General features: G+C 38.3%; 1 protein-coding gene across 1 annotated transcript in view; it reads left to right on the forward strand.

The window, feature by feature from the left end:
• Positions 1 to 15,368, forward strand: part of plxna2 (plexin A2) — a 204,843-nt gene that overhangs the window by 133,252 nt on the left and 56,223 nt on the right. Inside the window, exons 11-14 of the mRNA XM_082146376.1 lie at positions 366 to 462; positions 827 to 1,026; positions 10,386 to 10,537; positions 14,138 to 14,255. Of these exons, the coding sequence (XP_082002502.1) occupies positions 366 to 462; positions 827 to 1,026; positions 10,386 to 10,537; positions 14,138 to 14,255 (567 nt within the window). The remainder of the gene's footprint in view (positions 1 to 365; positions 463 to 826; positions 1,027 to 10,385; positions 10,538 to 14,137; positions 14,256 to 15,368) is intronic.

Genomic DNA, 15,368 nt, shown 5'->3' on the forward strand with positions numbered 1-15,368 from the left:
ATGAACACGCACACACTTTATAAGTAGAGATGAAGGCAGCTGGAGCTCATTGTCCAAGCTGTTGAAAATAGGAGTGTTGAAAGTCTTCCTTATTCCTCAGACTGATGATGCAAGTCTGGAGTAACTCAATAAGAGCACTAATTCAGTCAAACCATCTCTCTTTTTCTCTTTCTCTCTCATGTTATTTGCTTGACTCTCTTGCACGCTCTGCCAGTTTTTTGTTCACTTTTTGGCTGCATGTTGTAATCAATAATTGACACAGCAAAGACAAAATCCGATTAAAAAAATCATAAACTTTACATTATCTCAGCGTTTGCACTGTCAGGAAAATGTCGTAACGTCTTTCCATCTCTCCGTCTCTGCAGTATCTGTATGAAGGGATGAGAATTAGCGAACTGCCGGTGGATTTCTCAGTGGTGTGGAATGGAAATTTCATCATTGACAATCCTGAGAACATCAAAGGTAATGCATAAATAACCCATGGAAATAAACTCCATGTAAGTATGCTGTAACCTGTCTGATTCTGCCAGAATAGTTCTGCCTTAAATAGTGTTTGAGGTTATTGATCATACTCATTATTATTCATTTCATGTTTATGGAAAAATTAGAGTCTGAAGCTACTTTTCTCATGCTCAGCAATACTTCCTAAGCATCATGGTTATGCTGAGCTTGAAATGTTTATGATCGATAGCTCTCTTAAACTGTCAGATAGGTCACCCTAACCCTCCTGAAAACTTTATAAAAACTTATAATTAAATCTCATATTGTTGTGTATTGTAGAATAGTGCAGCGTTCATTCAAAAACTAATTTCCACTTGTCCCACAGTGAATCTTTATAAGTGTGGCGCTCAGAGGGACAGCTGTGGCGTGTGTTTGAAGGCTGAGAGGAAGTTCCAGTGTGGCTGGTGCAGTATGGAGGGCCGCTGTACCCTTCGCCAGCACTGTCCCATGTCCAACCCCTACACCAGCCGCTGGCTACACCTTGCCAGCACCAACGTGAAGTGCACCAACCCTCGAATCACTGAGGTGAGTCAAATATACACTTACTTGAGTCAAGAACAATCTGTTTTTCTGTCAGACATACAAGAACAGCATAATTCTGTTTCGCATTACATATATTTTTCTTAACATATATGATGCACATTGCACACAGATCTCTATTTATGTTTTTCAAGCTTAATACTGTGAAATGGGAGGTATAATCATCTATTTGTAAACTACAGTTGAAAGGTTTGTGGTCAATACGTTTTTTTTTTTAAGAAATTAATTCTGTTATTCAGCAAGGATGCGTTAAATTGATCAAAAGGGCTGGTAAAGGCATTTATAATGTTACAAAAGATTTGTATTACAAAAAAATGCTGTTCTTTTAAGCTTTCTATTCATCAACGAATCACTGTTTTCACCAAACTATTTAGCAGCACAACTGTTTTCAATATTGATAGTAGTGCGAAATGTTTCTTGGGCAGCAAATCAGCACTGATTAGTAATAATGATATAATCATATATAATTATAATGATTTCTGAAGGATCATGTGACACTGAAGACTGGAGTAATGATGCTGAAAATTCAGCTTTGGAATAAATTACATTTTTAAATGCATTAAAATAGAAGATGTTAAATTGTAATAATTTTTTATAGGGCTGTACTGTCTCAGTCGATTAGTCGATTAATTGGTCGATACGTTCTGGTTCGACCAAAATTCTGATTGGTCGATTTTTTGCCGCGTTCATTTCATCAGTTTTGCCGCGCTGAGGCGCGCTCATTTCATCAGGTGGAAAGCACTAACTGCTAATGGGGGTGTTTTCAGAGTACCCTTGTTTCACTGTAACAGTCTGTCTTCAGAACACCCCCCTTGTTTTCACCTTTTTTGGATTAGCCCAACCCAAGAGAGAGCGATAACTATAGAAGGTTTGATGCTGAATATTATTTATTTAATTGTGAGAGCGTTTTAGTCAGTCCTCTTCTAACATGTCAACAACAAAGAAATCGACAGTGTGGCAGCATTTTGTTAAAATTGATAACAGGAAAAAGGTCGAATGCAAAGTTTGCAAGCAACAGTTTTCCACAGCTCGACGACAAACATGACATATCTAAAAGTGGTAAGCTCACTTGTCTGCGTTAGCTTGCCCTGTCTGTTTTGAGTAGGCTATATGAACATATCAGAATTTGCATATTTCAATGTTTTAGTGTGAAAACCTAACTTTTTTATTTTTTATTTGGAGCCTAATGCGCAATTGCGCTGTGCTGTTGGTTGTGTTAGTTTTGAGCCTAGGATGCTTTATTTTTCAGTTATGCACTTTATTTCGTTTCTGCTCTTGATCTGGTTTGTTTAATAAATATTCTTTTTTTATTAAAGTGGACGTGCCTTTTGTGTTTATTAAGAGTAAAAGCTTTAAGTTAATAGTCTATTCGTGTCTCAGCTGCGAAGCTGAGCTCATGTTCAGCCTCGCTCGGTGTGAGGACATGCACGGTGAAATGATAGTGTCTGACAGTTATAACTTATTATTATAACGTATGACAAAAATAATTGTCTAAATTATGTTGCATATTCCTCAACAGTTCTTGTGATGATATCACTAGTTGACAACATAGTACTATTTTCGGAAATCATAAGCTATGATATTGCGCAGGTGCACGTGATGCAACGCTGTCAGAGCCGACAGACTGGAGTGTCAGACTCATTTCAGTGCAAAATAATTAGGTCAAAAACGATTTAATATACTGCAAATAGCCTACTAGTTTTTTATGTTTATTTATAATTCATTTAGGCGGACAACAAGGCTACCAAGTACTGCGCACAGTGCGCATCTAATTAATTTAACGTTTTTTTTTTTACCGTCATTTTTAGTCGATTTTAGTCGATTTTTAGTCGAAAATTTCAGGACTTCAGTCGACCAAGATTTTCTTTGGTTGAGTACAGCCCTAATTTTTTACAATATTACTGTTTTCTACTCTATTTTTGATCAAATAAATGCAGCCTTGGTGAGCATAGCTTTCAAAAACATTAAAAAATCTTGCAGACCCCAAACTTTTGACTGGTAGTCAATATACATTTTATTTATACCTTTTTTTTAAATGGGGATGCTTTTCAGATGAAAGCATACATCTTAAATATGTTTTCAGCATGATTCATAACTTGGAAAAATCAACACACACACACAGAGAGAGAGAGAGAGAGAGAGAGTTGTGTGGAAGATTCTCGGTCAGCTCATATTTCTACTCTGTAGTCTGACTGAGCTCTTTATTGATGCTGCTATTCATAGACTCTCAGAGAAAGGTGAGCTGTGTGTATCGTGAGTAATATCTCTCTCTCTCTCTCTCTCTCTCTCTCTCTCTCTCTCTCTCTCTCTCTCTCTCTCGCTCTCTCTCTCTCTCTCTCTCTCTCTCTCTCTCTCTCTCTCTCTCTCTCTCAGCTTCTCTGTCACTCTCATCGTCAGTCATACTCACTCTAGCTGCCAATATCTCACGTTTTCTTGTAATTAACACAATGTTAGAATGTTGATGGCATACTGTGAGATGTGTGTGTGTGTGTGTGTGTGTGTGCTGGGAGACTGAGGGAAGACATGGTGTTTAATTAGTTTAGGTAACGCACCAGTGCCCTGTGTTTAAAGTACCTGATTCATGGAACTCATTGATTCATGTGGCTGTTTGCAGTCTGCATATCTCAAGCTGTTGCCCCATGTGCACACAAACCAATTAAAAAGTAAGGGTTATGACTTCCCGTTGTCTGTTTTCATTTAGGATGAATGAGCAAATTAGGGTTAAGAGCTATGTGATGGATTGCCTCTGTTTTTGTTGATGGAAAGTGTTAATAAAATAGCATTATTAGTGTAGCCTTTGTTTCTGTTCATGGAAGTGTGAACATGTATTTTATTTTGGCATGTCAGTGTGTATTTGATTTGTTGCACAATAGATTACAAAGACGTGTAATCTAATTAATGATAGCTTGGTAATTATCTATTTTTGCTAAATAGCACTGCTTTTTTAATTTATTTTATTTTATTTTATAGGTCTTCAATTTTTTAGATTTTTTTTTAAATATGTATTAAAAATAGTTTACTTCAACTAAAGTTAAGAAACTAAAGTTCAGCTAAATGTTTAATCGATGTTCCTTCATAATTTACTAGTAGAATTTAAATGCACTAGTACTACAATTATATGACTGTCTACATCAATATTGATTATTTTAATGGCTTTGCAATGTAACTATCAAAACAAAGCATGTGAAGACATTAATATGTTACTATGTGCCTGTTCTTACAGACCAGGCTTATAATACAGCATTCACTTTTATACAATATGTACCATAGTATCCCTGTTTAAAGGTTGAAAACCCCAAATGGAAAAAGAGCACTGCATTTTGTGTTTTAAACATATGCATTTGCCAAGACCACATTACAATGCAGTGGAGCAGTTCCTTCAAAGCAAATTAGTATGAATATTTTTAATTCATCCATTTTTAATCTGTTCTCTCCAAGTTGTTCATTTCCATTTTCTCCTCTCTCAGTCTCACTAACACATAAATGTAAAAATGTCCTCTAGATCAGTCGTTTCCGTGAATGTCTTTTGTTCTTAATTTAGTTGTTTTTTTCCCTGTTTTTGTCTGAATGTAGACATTTGTAAGCTGATTTGTGCAAATACATAGACATTAGCGAGATCTGCCTACACGAAAATGACAGTCATAAATGATTAACACTTCTATTAAGCAGCACTCTATCCCTCCTCTAAAGACTTATTAATATTAATGAGGCTTAAGTCCTCAGTGAAAGCAGAGGGTTCAGCATCAAATGAATGTGGAGGAAAGTCAGGCACTTGAAGCTGGTCTTGACGTTGCTCTTTACTTCAGATGGTCTCTGAGCTTCTGCTTAGTAGCTCAGTCACGGAAAGACTGGTGTCAGTTCGTGCTTCACAGAACTGATCTTGGATCAGCCATGAAAAACTGTTTGAACTATGGACTTTAAATGCAGTTTTATTTCAGTATTGCTGTTTTGTTTATTAGATATTATAGAATATATATAATTATATATTATATATATATTGCTGTTTTGATTATTATAAGATTTGTTTTATATATATATATATATATATATATATATATAAAACATACTATACAAAATACACTGCCCGGCCCCAAAAAGAATTGCTGTTTGGATTTAAATAGGCAAATGCTTGAGAGTCAATGATTGAATGTTTCTAGCATGTTCTAACCCTAACTGATGGAGTGTGTAGCTTTTTATTTCTTAAACAACCATGTAAGAAAACACATCATGGCCACATTCCAGCATGACAATGTCAAGATGCATCAGGCTCAAATTGTGAAAGAATAGTTGGGAGGGAGCATGAAGAATCATTTTTAAAAATGAATTGGCACCTCTGAGTCCAAACCTTAAATTGATTAAAAGTCTTTGGGATGTGCTGGAGAAGACTTTAAAGAGTGCCGGACTCTTGCATTGTCAATACAAGATCTTGAGCAAAAATGTATGCTCCTCTTGATGGAAATAAATGTTGTGATGTTATTTCCATTTCCAATTGGGGGGGAGGGGCCTGGCAGTGTAGATTTGAAATTAGACTACATTAAACTTATTTTAATTGTATTATTTTTTATATATATAATATATATATATTTACATTGTTTATTAAAAATGTTATACAATTTGTTTGTTTGTTTGTTTGTTTGTTTTTGTACAGACAAACTTGTATTCAAGATCTCCTGGTCAGTCTCTGGGCACTTAGAAATGCAGTTGAAACCAGCCCTGAATTTGTTTCAAAACATGGTCCAAAGCCTCAGGAAATAATGGCCTAAATACACATACACACTTGTACACACACCCCGACACTGACAGCTAGAGAGACCGTTCACGGTGAAAATCGTCATGAATAAATTATATTGAGCCTGATAGAACCTTCTCTCCCATAGAGCTACAACGCTTGTCTAGTACGACACATCCTTTTCCACAAAGTCACATGTCTATTTACAGAAGAGCATTCAGCTCGAATCACTCAACCACAAACTCCAATTTTAAACTGGATGCACCACTTTCAAGTCCCTTGTTTCTTTCTTTCCATACTTAAACACTCGCTTGCTTGGCCGAGGTTCAAAACCAAGGCCCTTTTTTCTTTTTTCCCCCCTTTCAGTCTTTATCGCAGCCAACCACGGGACATTTAAGAGCAAATAAAGTGTTTAGTGTGCAGTTTATGCAGCAAGAAACAAGTCATAAGCTGAGTTTTATCAAGCCCATAAATTGCATCTCAGTGTGAATTGGGGACGTGCTTGAATCAGCTGAAAAGACTCCAATCCCGGTAACAAATCACACCTTTCGTCCTCCTGCTGCACACTTTCATTACAGCTTCCTAATTATACGCAGCAATTGAGTGCGTGAAAACCCTCCGAGGACAGGAAATTCATCCCCGGTTAGACTTGAACGTGCTGGTGTTAAGCATTAGCATTTCTTCATTACTTCATTACCATTCTAAACCATCTTCATCACACAACATTTACCTGCGAGGAGATCACGACATGTTGGGTAAGGGGCATCCATGCAGGGCTTCTGCTTTAAAAAGCATGCATTAAGAATGAAGAGACTCCCTGTTTGTCCCCGAGACACTCTCAAGACATGACACTGGCCCGTGGCTGGGAGTGTATCTGGGTGCATGTGTCCGTATAACTCAAAGGCAAACAAATCGTGAGAACTCTGAAGATCTTCTCAAAAGGTCCACATTCTCATTCTGAGGCTGGAATTCTTACAGTCACTCTTGTAATGGGGGTGAAAATGCAGTTGGATGCAAATTGTAGCTCTGGAACCAGACGAAGGAGCCCTTCTGCTGGGTCAAACAAGGTAGTGCTCTCACCTCAGAGTAGGTAGAAGAGACTTTGAAGTAGTGAGTCAATGCGAGAGATATTTATGCTCTATGAATAAAGCCCATTTGATGTCTGTAATGGCCAGTCAGAACAGCACCACGCTGGGAGTGAAGCTGGAAGCTGACACCCAGACTATTATCACTTGAGATTTAATCTACAGATGAAAGTGGACTCTGTAAGGATATATCTATATAATCCGTAAAGAATACATGAATGTTAGTTGGACCCCCTTTTGCCTTCAGAACTACCTTAATTCTTTGTGGCATAGATTTATCAAGGTGCTGGAAACATTCCTCTGAGATTTTGGTCCATATATACATGATACAATCACAATTTGTCATCTGCGTATCCATGATGCGAATCTTCCATTTCACCACATCCCAAGGGTGCTCTATTGGTATTAGGCCATTTGAGTATAGTGAACATATTGTCATGTTCAAGAAACCAGTTTGAGATGATTTGAGATTTGTGGGATAGTGTTATCCTGCTAGAAGCAGGATACCCTAGCCATCAGAAGATGGGTACACTGTGGTCATAAAGCAATGGATATGGTCAGCAACAATACTCAGGTTGGCTGTGGAGTTTAAATGATACTCAGTTGGTACTAAGGGACCCAAAGTGTGCCAAGAAAATATTCCCCACACCATTACACCAGCAGCAGCCTGAACTATTGATACAAGGCAGGATGGAGCCATGATTTCATGTTGTTTACCATGTCTACCATCTGAATGTCGTGGCAGAAATCGAGACTCATCAGACCAGGCAAAGCTTTTCCAGACCTCGGCTATAAGAGGTTATTTGAATAACTGCTGCCTTTCTATCAGCTCAAACCAGTCTGGTTATTCTCCTCATCAACCAGGCATTTCACCCACAGAACTGCTGCTCTCTGGATATTTTCTCTCTTTTGGACCATTCTCTGTAAACCCTAGAGAAGGTTGTGTGTGAAAATCCCAGTAGACCATCTGGCACCAACAACCATACCACGTTCAAAGTCACTAAAATCACCTTTCTTCCCCATTCTGATGCTCAGCTTGAATATCAGCAGATCATGCCTAAATGCATTGAGTTGCTGCCATGTGATTGGCTTATTATATATTTGCGTTAACAAGCAGTTGTACAGGTGTACCTAATAAAGTGCCCTAATACAACCATATTACTATGATTTCATTCATTTTATAAAATACTATGAAATTAAAATGTTATAATGAATATAAACACAAAATGGCCGCCTTATGATACACATGTATTTTATTTTTGCATTTTGAAAACTCAAGCTTCTGTTTGTCCAATGTGCAGTATAGCCTACAATAGAAGTGATATCGACCTTCATTTTTAGTTTTCATTATATTTGAAACATTAAAAAAAACTAACTAGAATGGAGTATAAACTTTGCTGCATTGTATATTTCATGCATAAAGAAAATGGCCATACTTTACAGTGCATAATTACTGTACAAATGACTTTTTTTTAAAGTATTTATGCTATTTCATGCATTATTTCAACAGTTTAGACAGTTTTCTGTTGTTAGTTTGTCTTAGATAGTCAGTCTGATGCTGACTCGGACCGATATGAATATATTTAGCATTCCATTCTTTCTTTTATTCCGCCCTTGTATACAGATGTTTCCGTCTGTTCCTGTCCTGTGTTCCTAAGAAGCAATAAAAGATTCATATACTTCCACCCTAAAGCCCAGGACACACCAAACCGACGCCAAAGAACTAGCGCTGATGAAAGCCGACTGTGTTGTCGCCTCCCGTCGCCTGCGTCGGGGGAAAAAGCTGCACTTAAACACACCGAGAGAACTACAGGCGACTGTCAGCTAGAATGCGCGTTCTGCGCCTGCGTGTAAATGAGACAACTGTCTATTTCTGCAGATATTTTCATCTATATTCGTCATTCAAAAAGGGAAACCGACCCTGGAGGCTGCAGATACACAAACCATAAACAAAGCAGTGCGTGCTTACCGTTTTGAATATCAATCCTGCTAAACACTTTCTGTATTCCACTCATGTTAATACTGAAATATTCACCAAGGAACACTCGGGTAAGATGACGTAACATTAGAACAGCCTTCTATCTGTACCGTTTTGACTTCTTTGTTCGCTGTTTTTCTATTATTCTCGTGCACTGACTCGTTCACTAAGCTGAACAGCCAATCAGAGTTCCCTCTTTCACCGATTCAACTTGTCAAATTGACCGGAAAAAAGCAGACGAGGACCAATTTTAGCAGACGGTGCGGAACACACTGAGAAAACTAAGTCGGCCGACGCACAAAAACTAGGTTCACTAGTGACACACTTATTTACATCCTAACCAATTAATGTCCACTAAACTCCCAGCTAAACTGCTCCCATAGAGCGACTGCAGGATCTAGTCCACTTCCCGCACCGCACTGGTCTCAGATCAGTAAACAGGCACACTTAGAAGATGCTCTTACTTTGATCATGTTAGTTTTACTTCCACATGACTGCACACAAATGGTTTATTGATTGTGTATGTAGTGGCTATACTGTGCGTGTGGCTTTCTGGTCTGTCTGTCGCCCTCTCCCTCTCTCTCTCAGTGATATTTGGATCTGGAGAGGGTCCAGGACTGAGCTTCTCTTGGGCTTTAACAGCACAGAAGGCTTTTTGGCACCCAGAGCCAAGGTCACGCTGAGTGGCCATATTGTATTTTATGAGAGGGTGGGCTGCTCCGATGGCTAAAATGGCCTTGTGTTAGATTTATTGCCTGTGGCAACAGCATGCAGATCTGCTGCAGTCTTGACTGGAAATTTTTAATGAACTATGCAACATTAATAGGTTAGGAATTTGCCACAATGAAGTTTTACTGATATCTAATTCGGTGCTATTAAAGTGAAACACAATGAAAGGAACCAATTATCATTAAAAGGAATCCTTTTAAAGGTTCATTTGGAGACCTTTAACTAGTTTAAGCTGGTTCCGTATTAACTTTCTTATGTCTCTGTGTTATATATATATATATATACGACAATGTTTCTGTCGTCAGACTTTTCAAATGTTACATTTTTAACATAAGTTAAATAGTTCACCCAAAAATGTTAAATAAACACATTAAATTGATAAAAATGACAGTAAATACATCTATAATGTTACAAAGGATTTCAATTTCTGTTCTTTTAAACTGTTTTTAACATTGATAATAAAAAGAAAGTTTTTTGTGTGTACCAAATAAGCTAATTAGAATGATTCCTGAAGGATCATGTGACACTGAAGACTGGTGTAATTCAGCTTTGCCATCACAGAAATAAATTACACTTTAAAATACATTAAATAGAAAACAGTTATTTTAAATTATAATATTTTACCATATTACTGTTTTTACTGTACTTTTGATCCAATAAATGCAGGCTTGGTGAGCATTTTCAAAAACATAAAAAATTCTTACCGATCCTACATTTTTGAATGGTAGTGTATAATATATTGTAAATTGATTGAAAAATATTCAAGTAAAAAAAAAAAAATTGAATTCACTGAATGAATCAATTACTACCTCTCTTGTTTCAGGTAACCCCAGTGGCAGGACCACCAGAAGGGGGCACCAGAGTGACCATCCGTGGTGTGAACCTGGGCTTGTCCTTCCCAGACATGGTCAACAACGTGCAAGTAGCAGGAGTCCAGTGCACCCCGCAGGAGAACGGCTACATCATCGCTGAACAGTGAGTGACTGTGGAGCTGTAAAACTCCAATGAATTCATGCTGTGAAAGATTAGAATGGGAAAAAACTGCTTTAGCTTATCTTTAATCTTTCTCAAAATAGCAGGAGTTGGAAAAGATAATGTCCTACATTACACATACCGAGAAGCTGTTTCATGAGGGGAAAAAACTCCTTGGGTTTTCATCCAGTTTACTTTAAAGCACAGCGGGATGAGTCCATTAAACACACACACAGGATCCAGTGAACATGGCTTTGATGTCACAAGCATTAAGCGACCAATCAGGGCTAAGTATGAAAGGCATGGCAACGGTCACGACCGTTTCTTTTATGCTCTATTGAGTTTGTCTTATTTGACAGAAACATTTTAACAACAACAGGAAAACATTTCTATCTGAAACATTAATATTTTCTTGTGAAGCAGAAACAAGCCGTAACTAGAGTCCAAACAGACCTGGCTTGGTCTCTGCCTGGAGTAGGTCCCATTCTTCAGCATCTGTTTGTGTTGTTTTCCCTTGTGATTGTCATTAACCCTATCTGTAAATATCCTTAAGCCAGGATTTTATCACTAATATCATACCTCCTGGGGGAATGCTAGAAGTGCTAAAATGTGATGATTTGTAGCAGTAGTTTTTGCTAGGATATGCAGAAAATGTCTGTACTCAGCTTTTTTTGTCAACCATTTGATTAAAAAAAACAAAAAACATTGGGTTAAATGGTGAAATGTGTAATATCTACCCACTAGCATCACTGCTGGCTTCCTTACCCGCTACCAGATGTGGGATACAGCGTTTCTGGAAATCAACGGCGGCCCCCAAACTTAGTTCGTAAAAACCACAACACTTCAAATTATCCATCCCAATCTATTTGCCCGCGTCATATAACAATATCCAGCCCATGTCCCGACACGACAGCCTCAGCAAGGAACTCAGCAGAACAAACCCACCATAAACAAGAAAAAACATCATACCTCTATAGATTTGATCCCTGTTTGCCAATGCAACACAGGTGTTTATCTCTTCCCCAGCACAACATGAGGAAAACATTGTGTGTGGTACTAACGTTGCCCCTCCCCTTATTTGGGATGAGCGGCTTACAATATGCAAGTCGACGTTGCATTAAAACTCACCCTGACCTTAGTGTAGACAGGAATACTGAACGTTTGGCTTTCAAACATGTATGCCGTCATGTTGTAAGGGGATATAAATAGCGCACAGTGTCTGCGTTCAGGTGGAGTGTGTGTCCACAGCGCCTCTCTCTGCCGCTGAGGCGAGGACGGGCAGAGCGAGAGGGGAACGTGTGGTAATTGAAATGCACGGCGTGCTGCCGGCTGTAGGAGGGAGATTTGTCAGCCCTTCTCTCTTCTGACAGCAGTTTAATCCGAGCGGGACGAAGCCGAGCCGAGTGGGAGTGGATTCATTTGTATGGCGCGGCGAAGGGGTGTCATGAGGAAATGGAGAATGCGCCACTGGACCCAATCAAACCCGCAGACGGAAACGAGAAGCCGCGTATCTGATTCAACAGTTCTCTCTGGTCATTTTTTGTACTAAAGTTGTAAACATTAAGATCTTTTGCCATTTGATATTAAAAGATGATAGGAAATAGTAGGGAGATCAGGATATCATCTGAGCCTCAAATGACTATAATGGCTTTATAGCTTTCCTGTAGCTCAGTGGTAAGAGCATTGCGTTAACAACGCAAGGTTGTGGGTTCGATCCCAGGGGATTGCACATACCTATGTATAAATGTATAGGATAACGCAATGTAAGTCGCTTTGGATAAAAGCGTCTGCCAAATGCATAAATGTAAATGTAAATCTCATGCGATGCGTACGTGTATTGGCTACTTTTGAATAGCTATCAAAGGTGCTTTTTCCGTCCACAATATGGTTTAGTTACAGCATGTATCAGCTAATTTCCGAAGCTCAACAGCTAAACTTGCTCCACGCAGAAGCAATGATTGAGCACCCAAACTTGCTTCCAAACTTTAATTGCCTTAGAAGTGCAAGTCCTCCGCTCGTTGTGATTGAGAGGACATAATGTGTGCTGTGAACAGCTGTGAACGCTGTCTGCCGAGCCTGTCAGACTCACCGCAGGACGCCACATCACACCCACAATCACGCAGTCTGCGCCGCATGCATTCCCACAGTCATCCCTAATGATGCGAACACTCGATATCAGCCAAACATCGATTGCAGCGCCCCTGCACTTTCAACTCAGATTTGAATTCTCATGTCGGTTTCATATTTACTTCATTTGAGGGCCAGTCAATGGGCTGTGTGTTTTTATTTTGTCATTTGATCCTGCCACCCGTCCGTAAAGCTGATACATGATCAGCACGTATGATGTAGCAACATCGACCTGCTCCCTGATCAGAGTGCATGATAACGCTGTATTGATTTGTGCTGTGCGTCACTGGCTTGTATATAGGCGTTTCTTCAACTTCAGGCACTTCTATATGTCAGGGGTTGATCTTTTTTATTAAAATATGTCTTCTTCATTTATATTTGTTACTTTTGAAAAAGGCTTTTATGTATAGAATTAGTTGTTGAATCCTTGTCCCTATAATTGAGATAGATAAAAAAATATATATATATATATATAATTAAAACATGTTTTACATCATTTCAAACATACCAAAGGATTTTGCTCCAATAGTTGGTGTACTTGTATTCCAAGATGACAACAGTGTCAATGAAGGGTTTGAGATGAAATAAGATACCTGTGATGTGTATAAAACAAAAACAAAGAAAAAGGTAAATATCACTTGTGAGCAGAATATTTTTTGTAATTTCCAAGCTGTTGTTTTGTCCAATTATGCAAAAAGTGTGAAAATAATATTTAATTTTGTGTTTATTAATATACATCAAATTATAGCTATGTAATTAGTCTTACAGTTGCAAGCCAAAGGAGTCTGCCATTTTATCCTATAAAGTTTAAAATGTCCTCTCCGGGACCATCATTTCTATAACAGAGTGTCAATTAAACACTATATATAATTTAAGATGTGGTAGAACTGTGACACTTTCAGAAGAAAAAAAAAAAGTTCAAAGATGTGAGAATTCTCCTGTGATGTATGTATATCCACTAGTGGACAACTATGTTAGTGGATCAATTATAAAATTCGCTGTGAAAAGTGTCTTTTAAGAGTTTATTTCCCAAAAGTTCCAATAGTTGCAGAAACACCTAATGCAGTGCAGAACCTACAGGAACTTATGGTTCTAATGCTACAAAAGCGCTGTGTGTTCTTCGCATTGGCAGTCCCGTAGAGCGGTCTTGTCAATTCGGCTAATGGAATGTGTGCGCTAAAGCAATCAAAGCAAAAATTACATTGCGATCAAGAGGAAATCAATGGAGAGAGAGGGAGAGAGAGAGTCGCATACTGATCACTCAGCAGGACTGGAGATGACTTCCAATGCTTTGGTTCCTTAGTCTGGATGAAGTCCAGAAGCGTTAAAGCTTTGTAATCATAGGGACTGGATGGACCTGGATTCGTTTGCACAGAAGCTATGAGGGGGTGATATGTGATATCCATCCATTTAGGTGGCTTTCGTTCAAGTCAAGATTAAAATGTAATGTAATGTTGTATATTTGTTCTTTCTCAGGATTGTATGTGAGATGGATGAAGCTCCTGCGGACAGTAAGCCCGGCCCAGTCCATTTGTGCGTAGGGGAGTGTAAGCCGGAGCTCCAGACCCGCTCTTCTCAGCTCTATTCCTTTGTGGTAAGACCTTGAGCTCTGCTACATCTAAATAATGCAGTGAGGTAGTGGTGAAACCGGCCTTTGTTTTGGTTTTATTAAACTGAGCTTTAGTTGGTCCATTGAAGAGAACTCACGGGTCACATGACTTTATGCTTCTGGACAGGTGAACCTTGCTGAGGTTGCTTTGTTCTCAGAAGCGATTCAGCGAAAATGTCAAATCAGAGGAAGTGACTCAGAGCTCAACATTCTGTACTTCAACTGTTCAAATAGCTACGCTTTTGGAACAAAGACTTTCTTCTGCACATATTCATGAGGCCTTACAAAAATCTATATGTCTCATTAGTCCTCCATTTGAAGTAAATATGCTGGTTTCTGATCTTACAACATTTATTTTGCTCTCATAATATTTAATATTCTTCCTCACAAAGCATTGCAATAGATTTAATTGCAATACATCTCATAGTTCTACTTTTTTTAAGCAGAATAAAAAATGAAGTGGTAATATTGGCAAATACTCAGTAAATGTGTTAAACAATATTGCACTACACATAATTACTTTGTTTTTCAAGTTCCTAAATTGTATGCACCCTCTCGCAACCACCAGTTTCAAAACTCCTTTGAAGAATACCATGGTACTATAATAGAACATGTCCTAAAAGTCTATTAGTTTGCTACGTTTTTGGCACAAAAGCAGTATATTTGCATGTTATATTTATATATTTATATCTGTCCAGGCAGTTATCTAGGAAATCACTCCATTAATGTGTTGGAACTGTCTCTCCATGCAAATTTAGAGTCATTAAAAGCCATAAGGTCAATAAATTAACCTTTTTATGGCTTGCATGGCATTTTTATCGGCTTATTGTGCTATTTGGTCCTTTTTAAAGTAGTATTTTTGTGCATCTTCAGTAGATTCTGAAATTATGTTGTGGATTAGTGGATAATAACATCATTTACACATGTATTTGCCAAGACATTAAAAGAAAAGCGTGTTTATTAAACTAATGCACTCATCAAGCACAAAAGACTCGAGATATGCTGTAAAAACTAGCTAATTTACAGATTGCTGCTGTGTGTGTCATTATTATTTGGTAAAATAGCAGCCCTGCTTCCTCCGTTAAGAAGCGCAGCTCT

The sequence above is a fragment of the Leuciscus leuciscus genome, assembly GCF_965113295.1.
Source record: "Leuciscus leuciscus genome assembly, chromosome: 18".
Classification (NCBI taxonomy): domain Eukaryota; kingdom Metazoa; phylum Chordata; class Actinopteri; order Cypriniformes; family Leuciscidae; genus Leuciscus; species Leuciscus leuciscus.